Source organism: Papilio xuthus, unplaced genomic scaffold (assembly GCF_000836235.2).
Source record: "Papilio xuthus unplaced genomic scaffold, Pxut_1.1 DF828780.1, whole genome shotgun sequence".
Taxonomy (NCBI): Eukaryota; Metazoa; Arthropoda; class Insecta; order Lepidoptera; family Papilionidae; genus Papilio; species Papilio xuthus.
The window spans coordinates 1060706-1082531 of record NW_013529869.1 but is presented as its reverse complement, the minus strand read 5'-3'; the positions used below and the strand labels follow the sequence as shown (position 1 = coordinate 1082531).

The following is a 21826-nucleotide window of genomic DNA, read 5'->3' as shown; positions in this document are numbered from 1 at the left end:
CCTTTATCGCAGCTTGCAAATAATCTAATTTTAACATTATAATAGCGAAAACGGAGATTTAGACGTCGTTTGAGCTAAGTCCTTGGAAGCTGGCTTAATGGATCTTGCTGAAATTCGGCACAGATGTAGAACATAGTTTGGAAGAACACATAGGCATAATTTTTAAGTTTATAGATTTATATTTTCTTATTTATTAAGAACTACTCTTTATTTTTTGTGGATGTTCTATATTGTGTTACGTACATTTAATTTAGTAGAGAATTGCCTAATAAAACGTTACGATGAATTCCAGTTTTTGTAAAATGTTAAAACGGTAAAATTGTAACCGACAAACAGATATTTTGAATATTTAACACACGTCCGATGAAATCACTTTTTATTCTTAAAAAAAAAGTTTAAAACACATATAAACATTTTTTGTGTTTTATTTTTACAATTAAACTAATTCATGGAATAGGATGACAATTGTTACTATATAAATATTATTATATTATACAGAGTAAAAGATTGAAGGTAATTACCTCAACTAACTTCTAACTTGGACACCTTTTAACAATCGAAAATGGGAAAATGAATAATTTTAAATTATTAGATTCTAAATATTTACTATTAAAGTAATAAATACATAATATATAATAATAATACATGGGACGTTTCGATTACCTTCACAGGTAACTTGAGGGCAAGTAAAATGACGGTCGGAATTAAAGTTGGAAATAAAGTTAAGACAAAGACAAAAAGCCATCAGCCATGTTTTTGCCATAATAATTTTACACTGTCAAAATTTTAATGCATATATGTAGGTATTAATAACACTTAAGTAGCTTACCTTGGAAGTAGTCGAATTGATCTTAATGTAAATATCTTGCAATTACGTCGTTTAAGTGCGCAATGAGTACTAGTGCACTAGTATCCATGAAATGCTTGCATTCCAACAGGGACCTGTTTTAATAGGTCATTTTATCGAAAACAATGGTTAGTCAATACTATGAGGACAACTGACCTTAAACTTATTGCGCCGCGGAGCGTATGATTAACAGACCAAATTAAAAGAATCTCAAGAAAAATCAACAAAGGGATGGTTAAAAGTTACTAGAGAATTTTGGAGGAAATTAGAGCACTAATTTAGAATAGGGTCAACCGTCTTCGTTTGGATATGTATGAGCTGACGAGTATATAGACTTCTAAAAAGAAACTCTGTTTTTACTAGTTGCCGCCCGCAACTTCATCGGCGTTGAATGAAAAAAACTGAGTGAATATGAGAGCCTATTCGTTACTTCAGAGAAGAATCTACATATGTAAATATATTTGTTCTAAATTTTATCCTGATCAATTCAGCCGTTGTGCAGTTAAGTGGTAATAAATCCATCTTACCTTTCGTATTGATAATATTTGTGAGATTTAAAAGGGATAGTAACCACGATGTAAGGAGAAATATATCATTTGATTCTTATTATTTACCAGTAAAGTAGAGATAGCATTTGACCCGATACAGGTGAAAAAGATAAGTTATTTTTATATAATCTTAAAACTATTAGAGTTAATATTCTTGGCTCTTTGAACATTTGATTAATCATTATTGTTTTTTAGAGTCATAATTCTTGGAAAGTTGACACAAAGGTACACACGTAAATATAATCTGTTCAGCGGTATATTTGTCATACGATCAACCTGCGAAACTTCATAACTCGTTTTAAGGACGAATAAATGATACCTGATAACATAAGAATTTTAAGATACCAACGGAGCTTGGCCTAACAAGACCATTCCCAAAAATAATAAAAAGGTGCTTAGTGAATAAAATAATTTTAATTTGACTACAAATTGAACGCAAAACTGACGCATTAGTAATGTGATTTAAATTAACTATCAGTACATAGTTAAAATTTATCAAAGTCACTCAAAAAATTATTCAAATTTTCGTGACACATCATAATAAACTAAAAAAACTACGTGTGTGTTTTAGCCGTTTTCATATAAGTTTAAAGTCGCTTAAAACAAAATTTCGTGCCACAGAATAAAATATTTCACAGTCTAACAATAGCAGTACCTTTGTAATAACTTAGTACATCTGTAACATAGTTAACATTCCTTTCTTTGCAATTTGTATTTAAGTATGTAAGTACTTCCTGCGCAAAGGACATTCAGATTGCGAGTTCATTGTAATTGGTTCAAGTTGAAGGAATAGTACTAGAGTTCGACCCTTCGAGGACATCCAAGTTACGAACCGGTCTGTATGTTTACTTCAACTAGGTCTTCTCAGATCTGCGTGCTTATTTGTAATGTAGAGGGTATCGACCAGAGACATCCAGCGTGTTCAAACCAAAGTTCAAGGTGAAACATTGGCATTTATTAGGCGATTCGTCAACTTGTACACAGAGTAAAAGCTTACAGCGTCACTATTTTAATTAAGATATATTGTTCTCTGTTACCTCTTAAAATAAAATCTGTTTAGTATGTAGTGATTGTACAAATTATTTTATCCATAATTTTTTATAAAACCTTTTTATAATCTGAATCATTAGTAATTTTCGGTTTAGAAATGAAATTCCATAAAATATGATTAGATTTAGAAGATCTCTGATAAGTGCTTATTTCATAGCTTTTATAAAATATCGTCTTTCTTAATGTGGTTCTACTGCATATTGTTATACTGTGAATGTCGCCCACGACAGCTTTGGACTGTTATTTAAAAACGTAATTCAATACAAACTTGACTGATCCGTAGCTAACACATCTATTTAATGAGGGTCTGTGTAAAAAATGGTCCTTAAGAAAAGAAAATAACTTGATCAAATAATTGTATGTAATTTAAATCAGATGGCTTTTAAGTCCATTATAATAATTGCCTTAAAGCTGTTAAACTTCTCACTTTAAATAATCTTGTTATAAAATTCATAATCATATTACTTTTACTAAAGTAAAATATTCTTTTTTATTCCCTAAGATAGGTAATCCATAGGAAAAAATTCAACGTGAAATGTTTCAGACGCATTAACAGAAATAAAAGTAGCAAAGAAAATCAATGATGAATCAGACTGGATGTATCCGAAAATACAATTTCTTATAACAGGTAATGTGAAGTACTATATCTATTTTCTTTCAACCATAGTAAAAATAAAGTGTTAGATGTTTTTAGGTAAAAAAAACAATGATTTAACGTCAAAGCGAGTTGCAGGTTTGAAATAATCAGGCGCTTTTTAATTTAACCGTGTCTTTCTCCTTAAAATTTTCTTTGCTATTATTTTCCCTACAGTGTAATTTATTTTGATTTTTATGTAGTTGTTTCTTCGTAACATTATATAGTATACCTTATATCCACCTATTTACATACTATCGAAAAAAAATATTCGGCACAAGCTAAAGACCTATTCCAAGGGCCTACAGACCGTGTACTGGGTAAAGGTATACTAGGTTTAATAAATGGCCTAAGTTAACTAAGATATTAGCGTAACCCTCAAATTTAGATTTTTATAAAGACATGTAAGGATCAAAGCCTTCTGTAACGTCTTGCCCAGGCTATATTTTTTTTACGGTAAACAGTGGTTATCAGGTAGAAAAAAAACTGAAATTCTTTTCCTAAAGAGAATTAGACAAACACTTTAGATATTTGGACTCGGATAGAAAGTCTTATAACTGATAAAAATCTCAGATAAACTTATCTTGTATTAGATCACGTGTTTAATATAAATGTGTCCATCTCATCGTACATAATGTACATTATTTTTTCACGACTTTACATGTTTCTTTTTCTGATTTAAACAACAATAACAACAGACCAGCTACAATGTGGATTATTGTAAAAGTCTACATATGTCGTAAAATGGATGGATGAATTGATGGATTGATGTTCGTTTGAAGGTATCTCTAAAACGGCTGAACGGATCTCGATGAAATTTGGCACACATATAGAGCATGGTCTGGAAGAATATTAACTCTACTTATTATGTTTAAATTTAATTCCGCACGAAAGGAGTCGCGTGCGACAGCTAGCCCTTTTATAAAGATGGTAGTGATATTATGGTGATGGTGATCGATTAGATATTAGACATTAACAATATTAGATATTAAAGTGGTGATTGTTTTTTGCCGACTTATGCGGATAGTCAGACGTCTGGCAACTCTTTAGTAGCCTATTTATAGTCTCAATACATTAAATTGAGCTTTATAATGAATAAAAGAAATGGCAACGCGACGCCTGTGACGAGCATTACAATTTATCAATGAACATTCCAACTCCTAGAATCTAAATAAATAGATACTAATGTAAAAAAGACGCTTCAGAAGCATCTTAAAGTAATGCTAATAGAAATATTAAGAATCTATTATACAAAATGCAAATAACTTTTTATTAAAGTACCCTAATCGCCTCTTTGATTTTGTTAGGGTCTCAATGTAATATGGTTATTATAAGCGATTTCTTTTGTATGAAAATCAGAAAAATGAATATCTACTGAACCTACTTACACGATGTAGTTGTTAATTCATAGACGTTTTACATTTATCATTTTTTATTTATTGCTAATCATAGTCAGGCAAAAGTTTATAAGTATAGATGCTTTATCCAAGTCTTACTAGCATCGTTCTTATTTTTTCTTAATTCTACCGAATTTTTCTTCTTGACCAGATGTATCCTCACTCATCTTGTAAGTTCTGTATCTGTTCTTGTGTCGTACATTATCATTCCAAAACCATTTGACCCCAATAGATTCTACGATATTTCCTCTGTTTGTTTATATCAATCCGTCTTGAATTGCGTTGTGTATATTGAGATACGTAATATGTGTTCAAATAAGTAGATTTATATTCGTGTAACAGACAGATGGTTTAACTTTATATTTTAAGATAATCGCAATATCCATTCGAGATCAATACGAGTGTTACAAAGCGTTATCAGCCAGTCACGTTGCTACGTTGGTAGTTGTGTCCGACACTCAAGTTGGTGTAGTTGTGTGCGCGAGTGAGATGGCAGCAATCGGTCGCCAGTTATTTTTGAGCAAACGAGTTGTCACCGCAGCGGGAGAGACTGATGGTGGTGTGCTCGTTCAAAACGGACAAATACAAGATATATTAACCAGAAAACAAGCGAATACATTTATCGCAGAAAATGAAGAGATTAAAGTAAACGACTATTATGTTTCAAATCTATTAATTTTAATGTTATTAATTACTGGATCGTGTTGCATACAAATCTATTAATCACCTTTATTGACATGCAATACTAATATTATTAAATTTAATTACTCTCAAATTGCTTTAATAGGTTGCAAGTATAATACAACTATGTTAAAGTTTTTATTGCCATCGAATGATTTAGGTATTAACAGTGACCTTTATATCATAAAAACATTTACAAAAAGTATAAAGAACTTTGTAGTTTATTTTTACGCAGCTGTCTCGCTCGATTGACTAGGTCGGCTAAATGATGGAATTTGTGCGATAACGTCTGTAGCACACATACACGAAAGATAATTGGAACAGACACGAAGTTACATTTACCCCCAATGAAACATGAAAATACGTAGAGTTATCTTTACATTATACTAGCTGTCAACTCCGTCCGCGCGGAATAAAAAAAAAACATAATAAGTAGCCTATGTGTTCTTCCAAACTATGCTTTATATGTATACCAAATTTCATCAAGATCCGTTTTACCGTTCTGGAGATTCATTGAAACAAACATCCACCCAAGTAAACATTAATTTATAGTATTAGTAAGATATTCAATTTCACATAGTATAAGGTAATATATTTGGTGTGTTCACCTTAACGAATCAAATCCATGCTAGTTTCGTATCAAACATAGCATTGTTTCTGTTGGTTTCGCTTTCTTGTTTGTGTACTTCAGGCGTTATCCATTTGTACTGGTGGCGGACGTCGCGCCGGTTAATAGCGTGTGTATAATGAACATATTATACTCAAGTGTATGTAAATTTAAAGAATTTCGCAATGAACAATGGTAGCCGTTGGACACATTTATGCTGATGTGAATCCTTGTTTATAACTATGTAAATGAAATATTTAAAAAGTATAGTTAAGTAAGACTAAGACATGGCTTAATGGGCTATTATTAACAATTTTCATAGCTATAAATATATGGACCTTTCCTCTTTAATATTGATATAGATAAGACATTGTTATATTTATTATGTTGGTACTTTTAAAGTGTAAACATAATGATTATTGAAGAATATTGAAATGTTTATAAAATATTAGGTTAATATTTGAACTTCTGTACCCTTATCGGATACAACTTAAAGACTTGTTTAATGTAAACTGATAAAAACTTTCTCCAAAATTAATTTTTCAATGTCAGTTCTAAACATGTTTTCTTGCTATGTTCTTCAGAACTACCAGAGATACAATGACTTGGAACGCAGAAATAATTATTGTTTTTTAATCACATTAATAAAACGAAATCAAAACTGATCGTATACATATAAGGTAAAAATAACATTAAACACGTGACATCGAAAAGCAACAACTGAAAATAAAATAAAATTGTAGACGAAACGGAAAGAATACAAAAAAGAACGCACCGTTTGTTGAGAGCGCCTTGAATCAAATTAATATTCATTTTTATCGGGTTTTGACTTATAATTATATACCTACTTGTTGGGTAAATAACGCATTTAATAAACTTATATTAAAGTTGAAAAATGCGAAAAAAAAAATCACATGTCTACTTCGTCAATCCGACTAGCCAGGGCTTTTAGAAGCTCGTAGAAAACGTCGAACTCAAATATGTATGTATGGTATGTTAGTTTAAGTAGTCCCTTAGGTGGAATTATCTTCCTTAATCAACACTATAGAACGCCTTAACGTCTCTGAGTAAGCAGTAAGAACATTTCTAGAAAGGCACTTTTGCTTTCTGAACTTAAGTGATTATTTTTTTTTCTTTTCATTTCTTCTAGAATTTTCCAAGTTAAGCCTTTGTATTATAGGTGGTGGACGGTGGTGATCTGGCGCTGATGGCAGGCGTAGTGGACTCGCACGTGCATGTCAACGAGCCCGGCCGCACGGCTTGGGAGGGGTTCCGTACCGCCACCAGTGCGGCCGCCGCGGGGGGCATCACCACCATTGTTGATATGCCATTGTTAGTGGTACATCTTACTATATATAATATTATAAATGCGAATGTTTGAATGGATGATTGGAAGGTTGTTAGAAGGTTGCAGAACGGCAGCATGGATCTCCTTCAAGTTTGATATAAATGTAGAACATAGCCTGGAAGAACACATAGGCTACTAATTAAGTTTTTATGGCTAAAACTTAAACTCAGTAAGAAAAATATAAATCTTGTTTTCTGTTTGTTGTCCAAGAATTCGTAAATGCCATTCCAGTGAATTCGATAACAGAAACTAGAAGTATTTACTGATGTGAATAAATAAGGTTTCCTTTTTTTTTCTTATTTTAATTTATATTATATGTTTTAATTAAAATCCGGCTTCTGATCCAAGGTATTAAGGTAGTAAATAGCATAACTATGTTTAACCGCTCGAAACCTTTTTAGGAACTCAATTCCACCGACTACAACATTAGAAAATCTTAAAATAAAAGCTTCTTCGGCGCAGGGCAACGTTTTCGTAGACGTCGGATTCTGGGGCGGTGTGATCGTCGGTAATCAGGTAACTCCTTTGAATCAGATGGTTAAAAATTATAGAACTGATCTTTTAATTTATTTTTCTGAATGCTATAGACATGTGACATCCTGGACTGTAGAGTCCTCGGCAACTTCACAACATCCACATGTTCATTAATTTGTCATTGATGAATGATTTTGTCGTTAATGGATTTTTTCTACAATTAATGATGTTTTCTGTACGTTGTTTGACAACTTTATTTTTACGCTGTATATTTTTAAGTTATATAGATAATGTAAATAAAAAAGAGTATTTTGTCTTTTTTAAGGATTCTCTCAAGGATTTAGTGAAGGCAGGTGTTGTGGGTTTCAAATGTTTCCTTTGCCCCAGCGGAGTCGATGAGTTCCCAAACGTAGAGGCTGAAGACTTGGAGAAGGCATTTGCAGCTCTTGAGGGAACTGGATCATTATTGGCGGTAAAATAGTTAGATATTTTAAATTTCATTCATTAAATTTAGACGGGTACAAGGGCTTTTTTATTTTTTAATATCATAAAATAATTGACTTTTTGTAATTTCAGTTCCACGCGGAGGTACAGGAAGATAATGAAGAGACCGACAAAAAAATCTTAAAAAAAGGTATTCAATCGATAATAATGAAGGTTTTAAATCTGTCCTTTGATAAGGAAATGACTCTCAAATGTTTTTGAACTTCGCTAATTTTATTCTCCATATCTAATTTTATTACATTTCTTGATATCACTCGGTTTACACAGATTTAGTACCAAAACAGATTACTTTACCTCTTAACGATTATCTTACACTAATGCGAGGTTGAATAAATTGCCTTTTTTATTATTTGACAGTTGCTTTTAAATGTTTTCAGACCCCGAGGAATATACTACATATTTAGAATCACGACCCCCAAAAATGGAACTGGACGCAATATCTCTTATTTCAAGTTTCTTGCCTAAAACTGAGTAAGTACTCTATAAAACCGTGATGAATGAATGAAAATCGTAATGGTATGACGTTATAGAATTTTGAAAAAATATACTTAATTGTTGCTATCCGAATTTTGTATGTAATGTCTTAAGTTAGTCTTAAGTGAGACTTAAGTGGGACAACAGGATAAAGGGAAAATAAGTACACGTTTCTACTTCCAGTGTCCGTGTCCACGTCGTGCATGTATCATCGGCAAGTGTGGTACCTGTGTTGAACAAAGCGCGAGAGCGAAGATTGGCAGCCGGTAACACGGCCTGGCGTGGCGGAGTCACCGCCGAGACCTGCCACCATTATTTATCACTCAGCGCGGAACAAATACCACGAGGCCGAAGCGAATACAAGTGCGCACCGCCTATCAGAGATTTGGATAATAAGGTACATTTGATTATTCTAATCCTTCATCAGAAATGAGACACTATAATGACAGAAATGAACAATCTGTTTCAAAACAGTGGAAGAGCGACTCTACCATGTAATAATTCATCAAACGATAAATAATTTAACTTTTTAATCTAAATCATAGGAAAAGCTGTGGCAATATTTACTAGATGACAAACTGGACATGGTGGTGTCCGATCACTCGCCTTGCACTCCAGAACTGAAGTGTTCTAACAATTTAGAAGCTTGGGGTGGAATATCATCTGTGCAGTTTGGTAACATGAGTTTTATCCTAGTTAACTATATGTTTATATATGTAAACTGTATCATAGTCAAACATATTAGTATTTGTCGTCAGTTTAAGTTTTTGTAATTTTTGTTTTTATTTTGGTAAAATGTTTTGTGTGTTCTTATTATTTTTTAATTCATGCAAAAATTTACATCAGGTCTTTCGCTATTCTGGACTGAGGCCAGCGCACGCGGGCTAGACCTAACTTCGATTAGTAAATACATGTGTTCTGCGCCTGCGCAACTCTGCGGCATTCAGCACCGTAAGGGCGCGCTCAAACCCGGCCTCGATGCAGATCTCATCTTCTTTGACCCTGACGCACAGTTCACGGTCACCGCCGACATTATTCGACACAAAAATAAGGTAAACATTACATTTTTCAACGACTCATTCAATGTCTTCATTATATTATAAAGCCCGTAGTATTTTTTAAATTCTATGTTTTTGTTTTGAGAATAAAGAAAGCGTCCTCGGCCACGCAGTCAGAAACTAGAAAAAGATCATCGATGCTTACAAAATTATTGAAATACCTAATAGTATTTCGCCCCCGACTATTCGTGTAATTGAAGAAAAATTTAATTAGTAATCTACATATGTGTTCTCGAAGACTGTTCTACATCCATGCAAAATTTCAGAAAAGTTAAAAAAACCACCGCTCTATTGAGTTTGTTAACTTGTAAACAACGACCAACAAATAATAAATACTTTTATTACGTTATTGTATATTTCATCAGCTTGTTTTCTACTAACTTCTATATTAACTTTCTATTGTGTTCCAGCTAACACCATACATTGGCAAAACGTTAAAAGGAGTTGTGAAGAAGACATACCTTCGCGGAGAGTTGATATACGAAGACGGTGAACTTATTGGAGAACCCAAAGGAAATTTATTGCTCAATAAACTGTAACAATAGGAGTAATTACTGCATAGTTAAATAATAAGTAACAAACAACTTTAATAAAAATAACTAACAGGATAAACATCCCTCAGTGGTTCTTAGTGGTAGCTTCTGTTGCGTATTTTGAGGGTAGGAATAAAACGTTTCTTATCTATATATAAATCAATTGATGTTCGTTAGTCTCGCTAAAACTCGAAAACGGCTTAACGGATTTATTTTATCTTGTTTAAAAGGTGAGAAAAATTTGAATAATTACCGGGAACTAATTAACTTTTTTTTCATTCCACGCGGACGGTGACGCGGACGACAGCTAGTTAGTAAATAAATTTATTTAACTATCTTAGTGTTTCCTTTGTTGTTTTTCACCTTCCACTATAAAAAATTATAAATATACATAGTTAAGAATATAATCTGTAAAGTCTACATTCAGGTTTCTAATAATAAAAACCAGTACGATCTCGCAAGAGTTGTTTTATTTGTTGTTTTTATGATGTCTGATGGAAAAACTAAATCCTCTTAAAACTAGAATACACTTCGTCATTGTATTAAAGTAAACAGAAGTTGGATGTTAAAGATTAAAAATTCTTCATCGTTTACAATTTTTATGGCATTAACAGATTTATTTTATTGTCGCAATTAAAATGAAAATATGGCATGTTATGACTTTATTGTACGCGAAATAAATTGTTGAGCTCGTATAATTTATTTACTCTGTTAAGTTTGATTATCTTGTTTGATATTTGACAGTTGACATTTGTAATTAAATTACAAGCGCTCTGATTAATTTTGCTACATAGTCAGAGCTTTTACGCAACTAGCTCCGTGCAAAAAAAAAAACAAATTAAAGGGTGTTCAATGCCTGTGAAAAAAATCAACTAGGTTGACAACGGCGCACTCCTTTCTAGCATATGAGGCGGAGTCCATTTAATCTCCCAAATTCCTATTGAATTAAGTTTCCATAAAGAGACGTGCAGCCAAACTTAATATTACCAGTAATAAAATTAAGAACATGCTTACATCAGCGTGAATAGCGGCAAATAAAACGTGACTAAGATTACGTCTTTTATATCAATTTCTTCAAAAAAACGAACTCGGTCGATAACCCCCATTGTCGTCAGTAACTTGCGATAACTTGTTTGTGAAAAAACAACTGATTTAAATACATCAATGTTATAACTATAAGGAGTTTTTCTAATTATTGAGGTACATTCACACTTCTAGACTTATTTTATACATTGGTGATTTTAACAATTTAAATATTAATTAGGTTATAAAAACTGCTACTATTAAAGTTTAAACATGAATACAATAAATGAAGTTTGAAAATATATAAACATAAATAAATTGAAGCACCTAACCCGACATTTAAAATGTATTTAACATCTTGCCGAAAAGTAGGTTATAATTATTAGATTTGCTTTTAATATTAACTATGTATATAACTGTTTAACTAAAATAAAATTTAAATCTCATACAAAAACTCAATGGTAAAAATTGAGATTATTCTAAGATTAAATGTTTTGGGACACAAGATAACTCAACCCATGACATACATTTTCCGGTTTATCTATGTTGTAACATTTAGTGACAGACAAAAAAAAATTAACAAAGTTATAATGATACCTTCGTCTTTTAAATAATTACTCTCAAAAATTTGCTTATCACCGGCACAAAGTATTAGATCAAATTCTACAACTATGTTCTCTCTCTGTCTCTAAGTGTTTGAAAGGCCAATTAAAACCATTTTTTTTGTAACTCTTTATCCAGCAGTTAATTCCTAGGAAAAGAGTACGGCTTATATAAATTTCAGCCTTGCAAAGTCGTGTGAATTGCTAATGGTTCATGTTACATTCAAAATGTACAAAAATTTAAAGTGAACAAATGTTGAATGAAAATCGTGGGAGTTATTTTGGTGTAACCTTGACGTACACAAAAAGTATTTCCTCGTGACCAAAGGAAACTATAAACGAGACCGTAATTGTTCGCCATGCGGTATAGTCGCGAATTTTTATATCCTACCCATTCATACTATCCTGACATGAGATCCAGAAGTATATAGTTATATAGAAATGTTGTCATGGCAACATACAAACGTGCTAAATTAGAGTCCTTATGATGACATATTGATGATATTGCTGTTCCATATGAGATCCTAAAAGGGAAGCAAATTTAATTCCCCTACTGTAAGCCGCGAATGCCGACGCTAACATAATCATCTGTGCTTTAGTTTCACGGTCAGTGTTATCATGTCCAGCCCAGCGTCTTACGCAACACCAGCTGATTAAGTCTTCTTAATATTTAATTACTTTTTGCATCTTAAATTTTTTAATTGTACTTTTTAAGATTTAATACCGTCAAGATAGTTTCCTTTGTAAAATCTGGTCTTGGTAATCAAGGCCGCTCCCAAAGAGTTTGCTTTAATTAGAATAATCTTCAGTCTGGATTATTATACGACTACATACATAAAAATACAGACGAATTGATAACCTTCTTCTTAATGAAGTCAGCTAAGAATGAGTATTGATTGCCAAATAAAAGCAAGCTTTTGCCCCGCGTTAGACGACTGCTTAACCTCATCTTCTAAATGTCCATGGAGCTCTCCGTTCAAAAATTTTATGTTTTTATTTTAATCTTTTGCCCTTAAACGCAATATGAATTTAAAATGATAATTTCCGTTTTATCTTGTTTGCACAATTTTATTATTTTCCTATATATATTTTCCTTACAATCTTACTTCTTACTTATTACTAATATTTTAAAAGCGAATGTTTAGATGGATGGATGGATGGTTGTTTGTTTGAAATTATCTTCGGAACGGCTTAACGGATCTCGCTAAAATTTGGCGCAGCTGTAGATCATGGACTGGAAGGACGTACATACATATAAGCGATAATACTAATTACATTTTTTTTTCATTTCGTGCGGATGGAGTTGCGGGCGACAACTAGTTGCATATAAATGTTTCGTAAAATGCTCTATTTCATATCCAATTTTAAAAGCAAAAGACGCCTCAAATCCTTTGCAGTGATGAGAACTATTATAATATATTAAATTTATTCAAGGCCCGACGCCTTTTGAATAAATATTCATTAACTTATTACCAAAACGAAACAGGTTTTTGAAGAATTATAGGTGTGTATTCGTTTTTGTAGAAATTGAAAAATGTCAACAAAATCAAGTTTTTATAGTTTTTGCAATTTAACAAATTTTCTGATTTTGATAAAATAAAAGAACTTAGGAAAATAATACAAAAGAGTTATATTTACTCGGAACAGGAATGCTACGTAACTTAATAAAAAAATATACAAGAGACAAAAAACATGTATAAAAATTGTCTTCAATCAGTTTTTAGTTACGAAATGATGTGGTTGTCTTGAAATTAAGTTGTCTTAGGTATTAAATCTGGGTTTAGTTTTCTGAATCTATGTTAACAAAGGTGCGTAGTAACTTTATGATATTCTTGTTCGTTATTATAGTTTTAAAAATCGTTAAATCAGATAGAAGTGGTAAATAAACAAGATGAAATTGCGATCAATGCTTTTACAATTTTTGTGATCAGTTATTAATCCTTAACCCTACGCAGCATCACTTTGCAATCTTTCTTTACTAATATTATAAATGCGAATGTTTAGATGAATGGATAGATGTTTGTGTAAAGGTATCTCCAGAACTTTGGAATACATATAGAACTTTGCCGGAAGAACATAGGCTACTAAGTTTTTTTTTAATATCGCGCAGACTGAGTCGCGGGCGTTAGCTTGTATTTAAGTAAAAAAGTAAACGGTTGCTGATCTTCGCTTTATAATTGTATATAGTGATTTCCAGCAAAATAGTCATGGAAGCTTGGGCAAAACAATCTGTTTTTGTTTAGAATTCATTGATGTTCAAAGAAATTACTATTACGAGTTAACTATTGGGATTGTTTATGCTATTACATGTTTTACTGTTAAACACATTGATCTCCAGTTTATTACAAAGCTCATGAAACATGTTTGGTGCGTGCGTTTCACGGCTGTTACAATTTTAATGTGTGCCAAAAGATTAACATGTAAAAAAATCTCAATGTTTTCCGTTTTTATCGCTAACATTCTGCCATAAAATTCAGGATAACGGCAATGAAATCTAAGCTTATTTATCTTTGCGTCAGAAATTAGGCCTTTCTACTAGAATCTAAGATGATCTTTCGAGACTGACAACTAGTTTAGTTTTAGAATTTTAGCAACAATAGATTAAGCTAGTTTTTACGTTTTTCTTCATGTATAATAATATTAGTTGTGAAGAATTATTTTGTTCTATTATTAAATTTCTTACCATCAATGCTGGCCACTTATTTCTTAAACTACATAAAAATGATTCATCATCATCATCAGCTCACTAAACGTCCCCACCGAGGGGCTCGGATCCTACCCTAAGTTAAGGGTGAAAATAAATAAAAATGATTACATCTCAGTAAAAATAAATGTAAATATTTCAGAAAAATTAAAAAAATGACTATTTCTCCATCTGTTATTAACTTATCAAAAGAAATACAAAAAGCATTGAATTATTTAAAACTATAGTGAATTTCTTTATGAATATTTTAGAGTGTGTCAATGTGCAATTTTATTCTTTAGTACGATGTAGACAGGGAATGCTATATTAAAATCGAATTTGGTCCATTATTATATCTAATCTATATACAAACTGTACGTTTGTCACACTTTTGTATTGTGATACTCTATAATATGTGTAAATTCGTGTAAACGCGAAGCACCCGCCCACTTACGTCTCATCGCCCCGCGAGCACGCTTGTTCGTACAACAAGCGAAAAAACTACACAATGTCGATTAGTTTCCTTGAATTATTTTATGGCGTAAACTTTTTTGCATACTGTACAACAATACTAGTGCGGTGTCTTTGGATTTTGTTGTCACGATGTTGGATTCATGTAATGATAATTTGGATGAGGTAAATCTTCATTTTCGTATTAGAAACGCCATTATTTATAATGTTTTTAATATATTTTTGGCAATTTTTAACTTCTGTTTTCAATTCAATTCTATTTTTTTTGTAATCAGAAAATAATATTATTTTAAATGTCGAGTAGTGATCAAGAAAAGTTTTTTTATACTATGTGTACTTTTATTCTGTTTTTATGAACGATTAAATTATTGATTTTATATGTTTATTGTTTTGACTAGTTTTAAAATGTATATCAATATCTTCTTATTGTAATACCGAAAAAAACATATCTTTTGTAAACAATTTAAACACGCGATGCTTTGGTCGAATGATAACCTGTCGGGCTTTAAAGATTATGAAAATAATAGTAGGGAGATGTTATCCATATCATTGGCAAATAAGTGTGGGGTAACATTAGGCGTATACTCGATTGATGTTTTATGTAAATAATGTATTAAAATTCCTATTTAAGTAACACGGGCATTGCCAAAAATTTAAATAATATGCAAATTGCAAATTAACACGTTTTAAAGTTGCCTCTATCACTTTTATTTGTTAAAATCATCTATTGCAGAAATATTTTTACGCTTTTTTTAATGATTTTCCGAAGTAATTTTTACCTACAGATCGGCCGAGCGTCCGTTTTCAGTGTGGTGTGGCACGACTCTAAGTAAAAAATATAACAGCTCTTGTAGATGATGAAACAAGACCGTTTCAGGCGGAAAACCTTCAGTTGCTCTCAGACCGCGACCAGTAACAAACGTCAAGGAAAATGTCGCTAATATATACGTTAGCGACAATCACACTTTTAGGTAAATAAAATTGAAGACAATTTAAAAAATAAAACACTTTTTTATATCTCTTATAGAATAATATTATAAAATAAATTAATCGTAATATTTCAGTGCTCGCTCCATACACCAATGGACGATGGGTCGACGTGAAGCCAGGAGATTCGGAAAAGCAGCTGTTCCTAAGTAGAAGAGTTGTGACAGAGTCTGCGGAGTTTGACGGTGGTGTTCTGGTCGACGAGAAGGGAACAATTGAAGGAGTTTTCACACGCAATGCAGTTGACACATTCCTTACATCTAAGACTAGCAATGTTAAGGTAACAATTTCGATATTACAATAATAAACACTTTTTACTTTCACACTTCTTATTTTTTAAAACTCTTAATTTTATTACGTTTGAATAGATTTTTAAAGAAGATTTTTTTCCATAAATTGCTTACTATCAGTAAGTAGTGTAGACTTTATTCACATACTAAATAATCGTGATATTCAGATTATAGATGGTGGAGACCTGGCACTTATGGCGGGCGTGGTGGACTCGCACGTACATGTTAACGAGCCCGGACGCACCTCTTGGGAAGGCTACGTGACGGCGACGCAAGCCGCAGCCGCCGGAGGCATCACGACAGTCATTGATATGCCACTGTAAACAAATATAAATATTATATTGATATATTATTAAATTCAGAACAACACATCACTTGATTTTCTGCTTGCAGTAATTCTATACCACCGACGACAACACTAGAAAATTTGAGGGTAAAGGCTTCAGCTGCGAGAGAAGAAGTATTCGTTGATGTTGGATTCTGGGGTGGCATCGTTCCTGGAAATGAGGTTAATAAAGATATGGTTTACATCTAACGGCCTTTTCCATGAGCCATTATATAGGTTGACTCCAGAATATTTCAGATTATTCTCATATCTAAGTTCATCTCCAATGGGATATCCCTTAAAAATATTCATATTGTGAATCTTCTCCAAATTCGTACCATTATTGTAGTTATAGTTTAAAAAATGGTTTAAGTATAGTGAGAAATATTCTGATTCATGAATATATTTCTTTGCTTTATCGGTATATATTACCTCGACCTACTTATTTGTTGTGTACCAATTTTTCTGTATAAAATGTTCCTCCATACACTGAGCATTTAAAATGGACCATGCATTTTCTATTCTAGATGGAACTACACGATATGATAAGGGCTGGCGTTGTAGGCTTTAAAGGTTTCTTAGCCGACAGTGGAGTAGCAGAATTCCCTAATGTCAATCAAATTGAATTAGGAACTATTTTCTCTGTTCTCAACGGTACTGGAACAGTATTGGCGGTAAGTTAAGACAACAATTTCTCATAAAGAGGAAAAGTTTTATTGCATTCATAAATATTTCTATAAATTACACAGTAACATGTAATTAACAAATTAGGAATAGGTAGTTAACTGAAATTAAATATATAACCTTGTTTTTGTTTCTATAGGGGTTTAGGAAATAGATTTGATAAGCGTGTTTCGTATAATTTGTTTTTTTTTTTACATTTTTTCCTACAAGGTCACAATCTATGCATGATAGGGAAACATAGTTTAAAATTCCCTTCACGAAAAATAATGTAATAGGATGCCCAAATTCCTTACAAAAACAAATTTAGAAATATGTTTCACATTTTATATTCATCTTTTTCTTCTTTTTTTGTAATAGTCTGTAAATTAAGTTTGATTTATTTATTTCTTAGTTCCACGCTGAATTAGAAATCAACGAGACAAATACTCAATGCGAAGGATTTGATTGCACCGGTAAATATGTTTTACGTTACTTTTACAAGTATTATATATTTTTTAGTTTTTAAAAAAAAAGCATAATCATTAAGGCACATTTTTTTTGTTACTTCAATTTTCTGCGATACAAAGACAATTACGCTTATTTTCAGACCCACATTTGTATAGCACATATTTGGCCACTCATCCTCCTGAAATGGAAGAAGCGGCTGTATCTTTAATAGCAAGCTATTTGCCGACCACAGAGTAAGTTATATCTTATTAACCTTACTCCTTACTAATGTTATAAATGTAAATGTGTGGATGGTTGTCAGAAGGTACCTCCTGAACGGCTCAACGAATCTTGTTGTTTGGTACAGATTTGGCCCAGTCTGGAGGAACACATAGGCTACTTATTTCGTTATTTTTACTTGCGGGGGGACAGAATCGCGAACGACGGCTAGTCAATAATATTTTAATCATTGTTGCGATACTATTCTTCATTTTATAATATGTACCTCTATTATACAAATCAAATCTAACAATGGTATGTTTTGCCATTTTGTTTCTAGTTAATTCTATAAACAGTTACTTATTGACTGCCGATAAACCTAGAAGATTGTTGTTCAAACAATTTTATCAGATATTAGCAGGAATAGATTTGAATGTTTATTTGTTGCTAGCTTTATTTATAACTAACCAAATGTTAGTCTGGCTACAGTTTTGTTAAGGAGGTACTATAATTCCGACATCAATTTGCGCGCCAAAAAAAATTATGCGTCCATTATTTAGTAATTAAAGTTATGTTTTATGGTAATATATGTGTTTTCGATATCTCATCTATTTTATTATCATTATTCAGAAGACGAATGTTCTTGTTATATTATAAAGTAATTATGTATGTCCTTATGAATACATAGTATATATAGAACAATAGTTCGTATGGTTTTCCCGATGCAAATATTCTATTGTGCTGTTTGTTGCTTTGTCTGATTATTATCAAATATATTGACGTTTTTGTGTCAGCTTCCCACTTGAAAGTGCATTGACATTAGTAATCTAGTATTAGGATAAAGACTAGAAATAACCCATAAAAGATAACGAGTTAAAATACTTTTTGACATTTTTTTTAAAGATCCTACAAGAATCTTATCAAACAATTCGCAGTTATAGTTAAAATTTTGTAATCTATTTATCTGCTGCTTGTTAGCACGGTAGCTAATGACAATCAATATAAAAGTCAACTATTCTCAAGGAATTGTTTTTCAAGAATAGTTCTTTATAATTATTTTTATCGATAAGAATTATTGAATGAATAAACAATGAATTAATTTACTTTATAAATAAAGTAGAAAATATTTAAGACTGGCGGCCAGTCTTTCGTTGATTTAATTTATAAAATATACGCTTGTAGACTTTCATTTAAATAGTCTCAAGATTACGGGCATGCGCGTTCCAATAACTGCAATAGATGTTGTAAATGTTTCTCGTGTGGACAGCGTGCATGTTCACATCGTGCATGTATCAGCGGCCGGCGTCGTCCCTATCCTGGAGAAAGCAAGGCTGGAGCGCATCCACGCCGGGAACAAGGGCTGGCGAGGCGGCGTCACTGCTGAGACCTGCCATCATTACCTCACGCTCAGCTCCGAGCAGATACCTGCTGGCCACAGCGAGTACAAATGCTCGCCGCCTATTAGAAATAATACTAACAAGGTATTTTGTTTATACATCAATACCCTAATTAAGGGACAGTTTTATCAGACGATGACTATACATCTCTTCATTTTTTGTACATCTTTTCCCACGACTATTAGGTAGGCAACGTAATTACAACGTTCTAACTTTTTGCACAAGTCTATAAGTAACGGTCACAGGCCTATTGTTCTTTTGCAATCTACTATTATACTTTAAAAAAAACTTACCAGGTAATATTGAACAATACTACAAACTGAAACCTTAGCCGTCAAATATGTCGGGCGATTAACCATTTGTCGTTTTAACGTATACGCAGTAAATGGTGAATTTGCATATCAATAATGTCAATGGCCCGATTAAGTTAATGTTCAAACGTCGTACATATTGTAGTTTTATTTCTGTATTATACTTAATTTTTAAGTAGTTGAGATTTATGTTAATGTATTTTCAGCAACAACTGTGGGAGTACATCAAGGATCACAGGCTAGACCTGGTCGCATCGGATCACTCGCCGTCCGTAGCGGCCTTGAAGTCTTCCAACTTTTTAGAGTCTTGGGGTGGAATATCGTCCGTTCAATTCGGTAAGTTACGTAGATAAATAGTTACATGTTTTTTCTATATCAAAGACTTCAAAAAGACGCGTCCTATAGCTTATTAAAACCAGCCAGTAACTCTTTCAAACTGAAATTGACGAAGACTGGCAAAAAAACCTTTTATTTTTGTAATCTTCAAAGTGTGTAATTGAACGTTAAATAAATGTTCTCTCTTATGTTTTTAGGTCTTTCATTGTTCTGGACCCAGGCTAAAGCGAGAGGTCTCAAGTTAGGCGACGTAAGTCATTACCTGTCAGCGGGCCCGGCGCAGCTGTGCGGTCTGCAGAACAGAAAGGGCGCCATCAGACCAGGCCTCGACGCTGATCTCGTGTTCTTTGACCCCAACGCTTCGTTCGTTGTCACACCCGATATCATATTCTACAAGAACAAGGTGAAATTAATTTTTTTTAAAAGTAACTATTTAACAAAAAATAACTAACTGGTCTGTGCTTTAATTTGCTACATTATATTTCCGATGTGTATGTATTTGAATCACACTGGAATATGACTGATGGTATTTCAAATATTAAACAATATTTTTTTCTTTCAGATAAGTCCATACATGAATAGAGTATTAAATGGAAAAGTAATTCAGACATACGTAAGAGGGCAACTTGTTTACGCTGACGGACAAATAATCGGCGGACCAAAAGGGCAACTGATACTTAAAGATGGTTTCTAGTTAATATTATAACACTTATTTGTGTGATTGTTGTTATTGTTTTTAAAAATATTTTACATGTTCTGTTTTTCTATGTTTAATAACGTTATCGCGTTGTATGTTTAATCTAACAGACAGCAAATAAAAAAAAAACTTTAATTTCGTGTTATTTTTCATTTAAAAAAAAAATAAAGAAACTCTAAACATCATTGGCTAAAATGAAGATTAAAAGTATCTTTAAAACTACAAACGGAACGAAAAAAAAATCGATTCAATTGTTGCTTTGCTTTATATAAAAGATGAATTCGTCCACAGTAAAGTTGAAAATGTATGATCTGAGACACCATTTACTAATGTTTTGCTAACGGCCGACGGTTTTCTACTTCTTTTTTTGCTTTTCTTATACTTTGGTAATCAGTAGGATACTTATCTAGTACGGTACACAATTCACATCTTAACCTTACTACTTTACTGGAAGTTTGTAGAATAAGGAATAAAGGAAACGTCCCACAACCGTAACCTAAAATTTTCACCCAACATATCAATTTTATATTTACAAATGTTATGAAATTCCGTTTGTGTTCAGTGTGAGTTTTATATTTAATTAATAATGTTACTTTTTACGTAAATATTTATATGAACCAAACTTCTTTTCTTTCTCCAGAAATGAACATAACAATTACGTTAGAAGTTAAAAAATCTAAAGAGGATATTAAGAAATTATCGCTTTCGAAAGCGACAGCTACTTCGGCAATGGAGAATCTTTCTTCAAGTACAATAACATCAAAAGAGAACTGTGAAATGTCGAAAATTGAGCCAAGTTCCAAGTTCTTGAAAGAAGTTGATGTTAAAAAGGGAAATTATAAAGAAAGCGATGTTAATTCTGCCGAAAGCCCGCGGTCTTTGGTTCTATCACTTATTCTACAGGGCTTATTCCTATTGTTAAATTAGTGTTAATTTATAGAATTTAATGAATAAAACTGTAATGTTTTCATCAATAAACATTTACGATTACACTGTAGTTCGTTCATTATCCGTCTGCCTCCTGACTGACATATAGTTATATATTTACCAAAAAAAGTTAAGTCATATGGCCATTATAGGCATGTTATATTAATTAGCTTTTCAAGTTCTTTATTGAATTTTTATACTTTTTCTTTCTTCTAATACTTTTTAGACTTTTCAAGAAAGATACGACCGGCATCTACAACGTTTATTTAAAGTTGCTATCATGTGCCTTTTGC

At 32.3% G+C, this 21826-nt stretch overlaps 2 protein-coding genes across 3 annotated transcripts; both read left to right on the top strand.

Moving 5' to 3' along the window:
• The first annotated feature begins 4899 nt into the window (after nt 1-4899).
• LOC106128553 (allantoinase-like) lies at nt 4900-10315 on the top strand. The gene is made up of 10 exons (XM_013326992.1): nt 4900-5121; nt 6945-7096; nt 7514-7628; nt 7912-8058; nt 8163-8220; nt 8468-8561; nt 8748-8961; nt 9110-9239; nt 9411-9616; nt 10033-10315. The coding sequence occupies exons 1-10, from the start codon at nt 4966-4968 to the stop codon at nt 10159-10161; spliced, it is 1401 nt and encodes a 466-aa protein (XP_013182446.1). The 5' UTR covers nt 4900-4965; the 3' UTR covers nt 10162-10315.
• Nucleotides 10316-13499: 3184 nt separating this feature from the next.
• Nucleotides 13500-20744, top strand: LOC106128487 (allantoinase). Of its 2 annotated transcripts, none has more exons than XM_013326891.1 (12): nt 13500-13588; nt 15720-15905; nt 15999-16201; nt 16379-16530; nt 16605-16719; nt 17064-17210; nt 17612-17672; nt 17807-17900; nt 19133-19346; nt 19780-19909; nt 20107-20312; nt 20472-20744. In XM_013326891.1, exons 2-12 carry the CDS (start codon nt 15866-15868, stop codon nt 20601-20603), a joined length of 1494 nt encoding a protein of 497 aa, XP_013182345.1. In that variant the 5' UTR covers nt 13500-13588; nt 15720-15865; the 3' UTR covers nt 20604-20744. The 2 variants fall into 2 exon arrangements, with proteins under 2 accessions (XP_013182345.1, XP_013182346.1); XM_013326892.1 differs by having other exon boundaries at nt 13501-13587; nt 15805-15905.
• Nucleotides 20745-21826: the final 1082 nt, after the last annotated feature.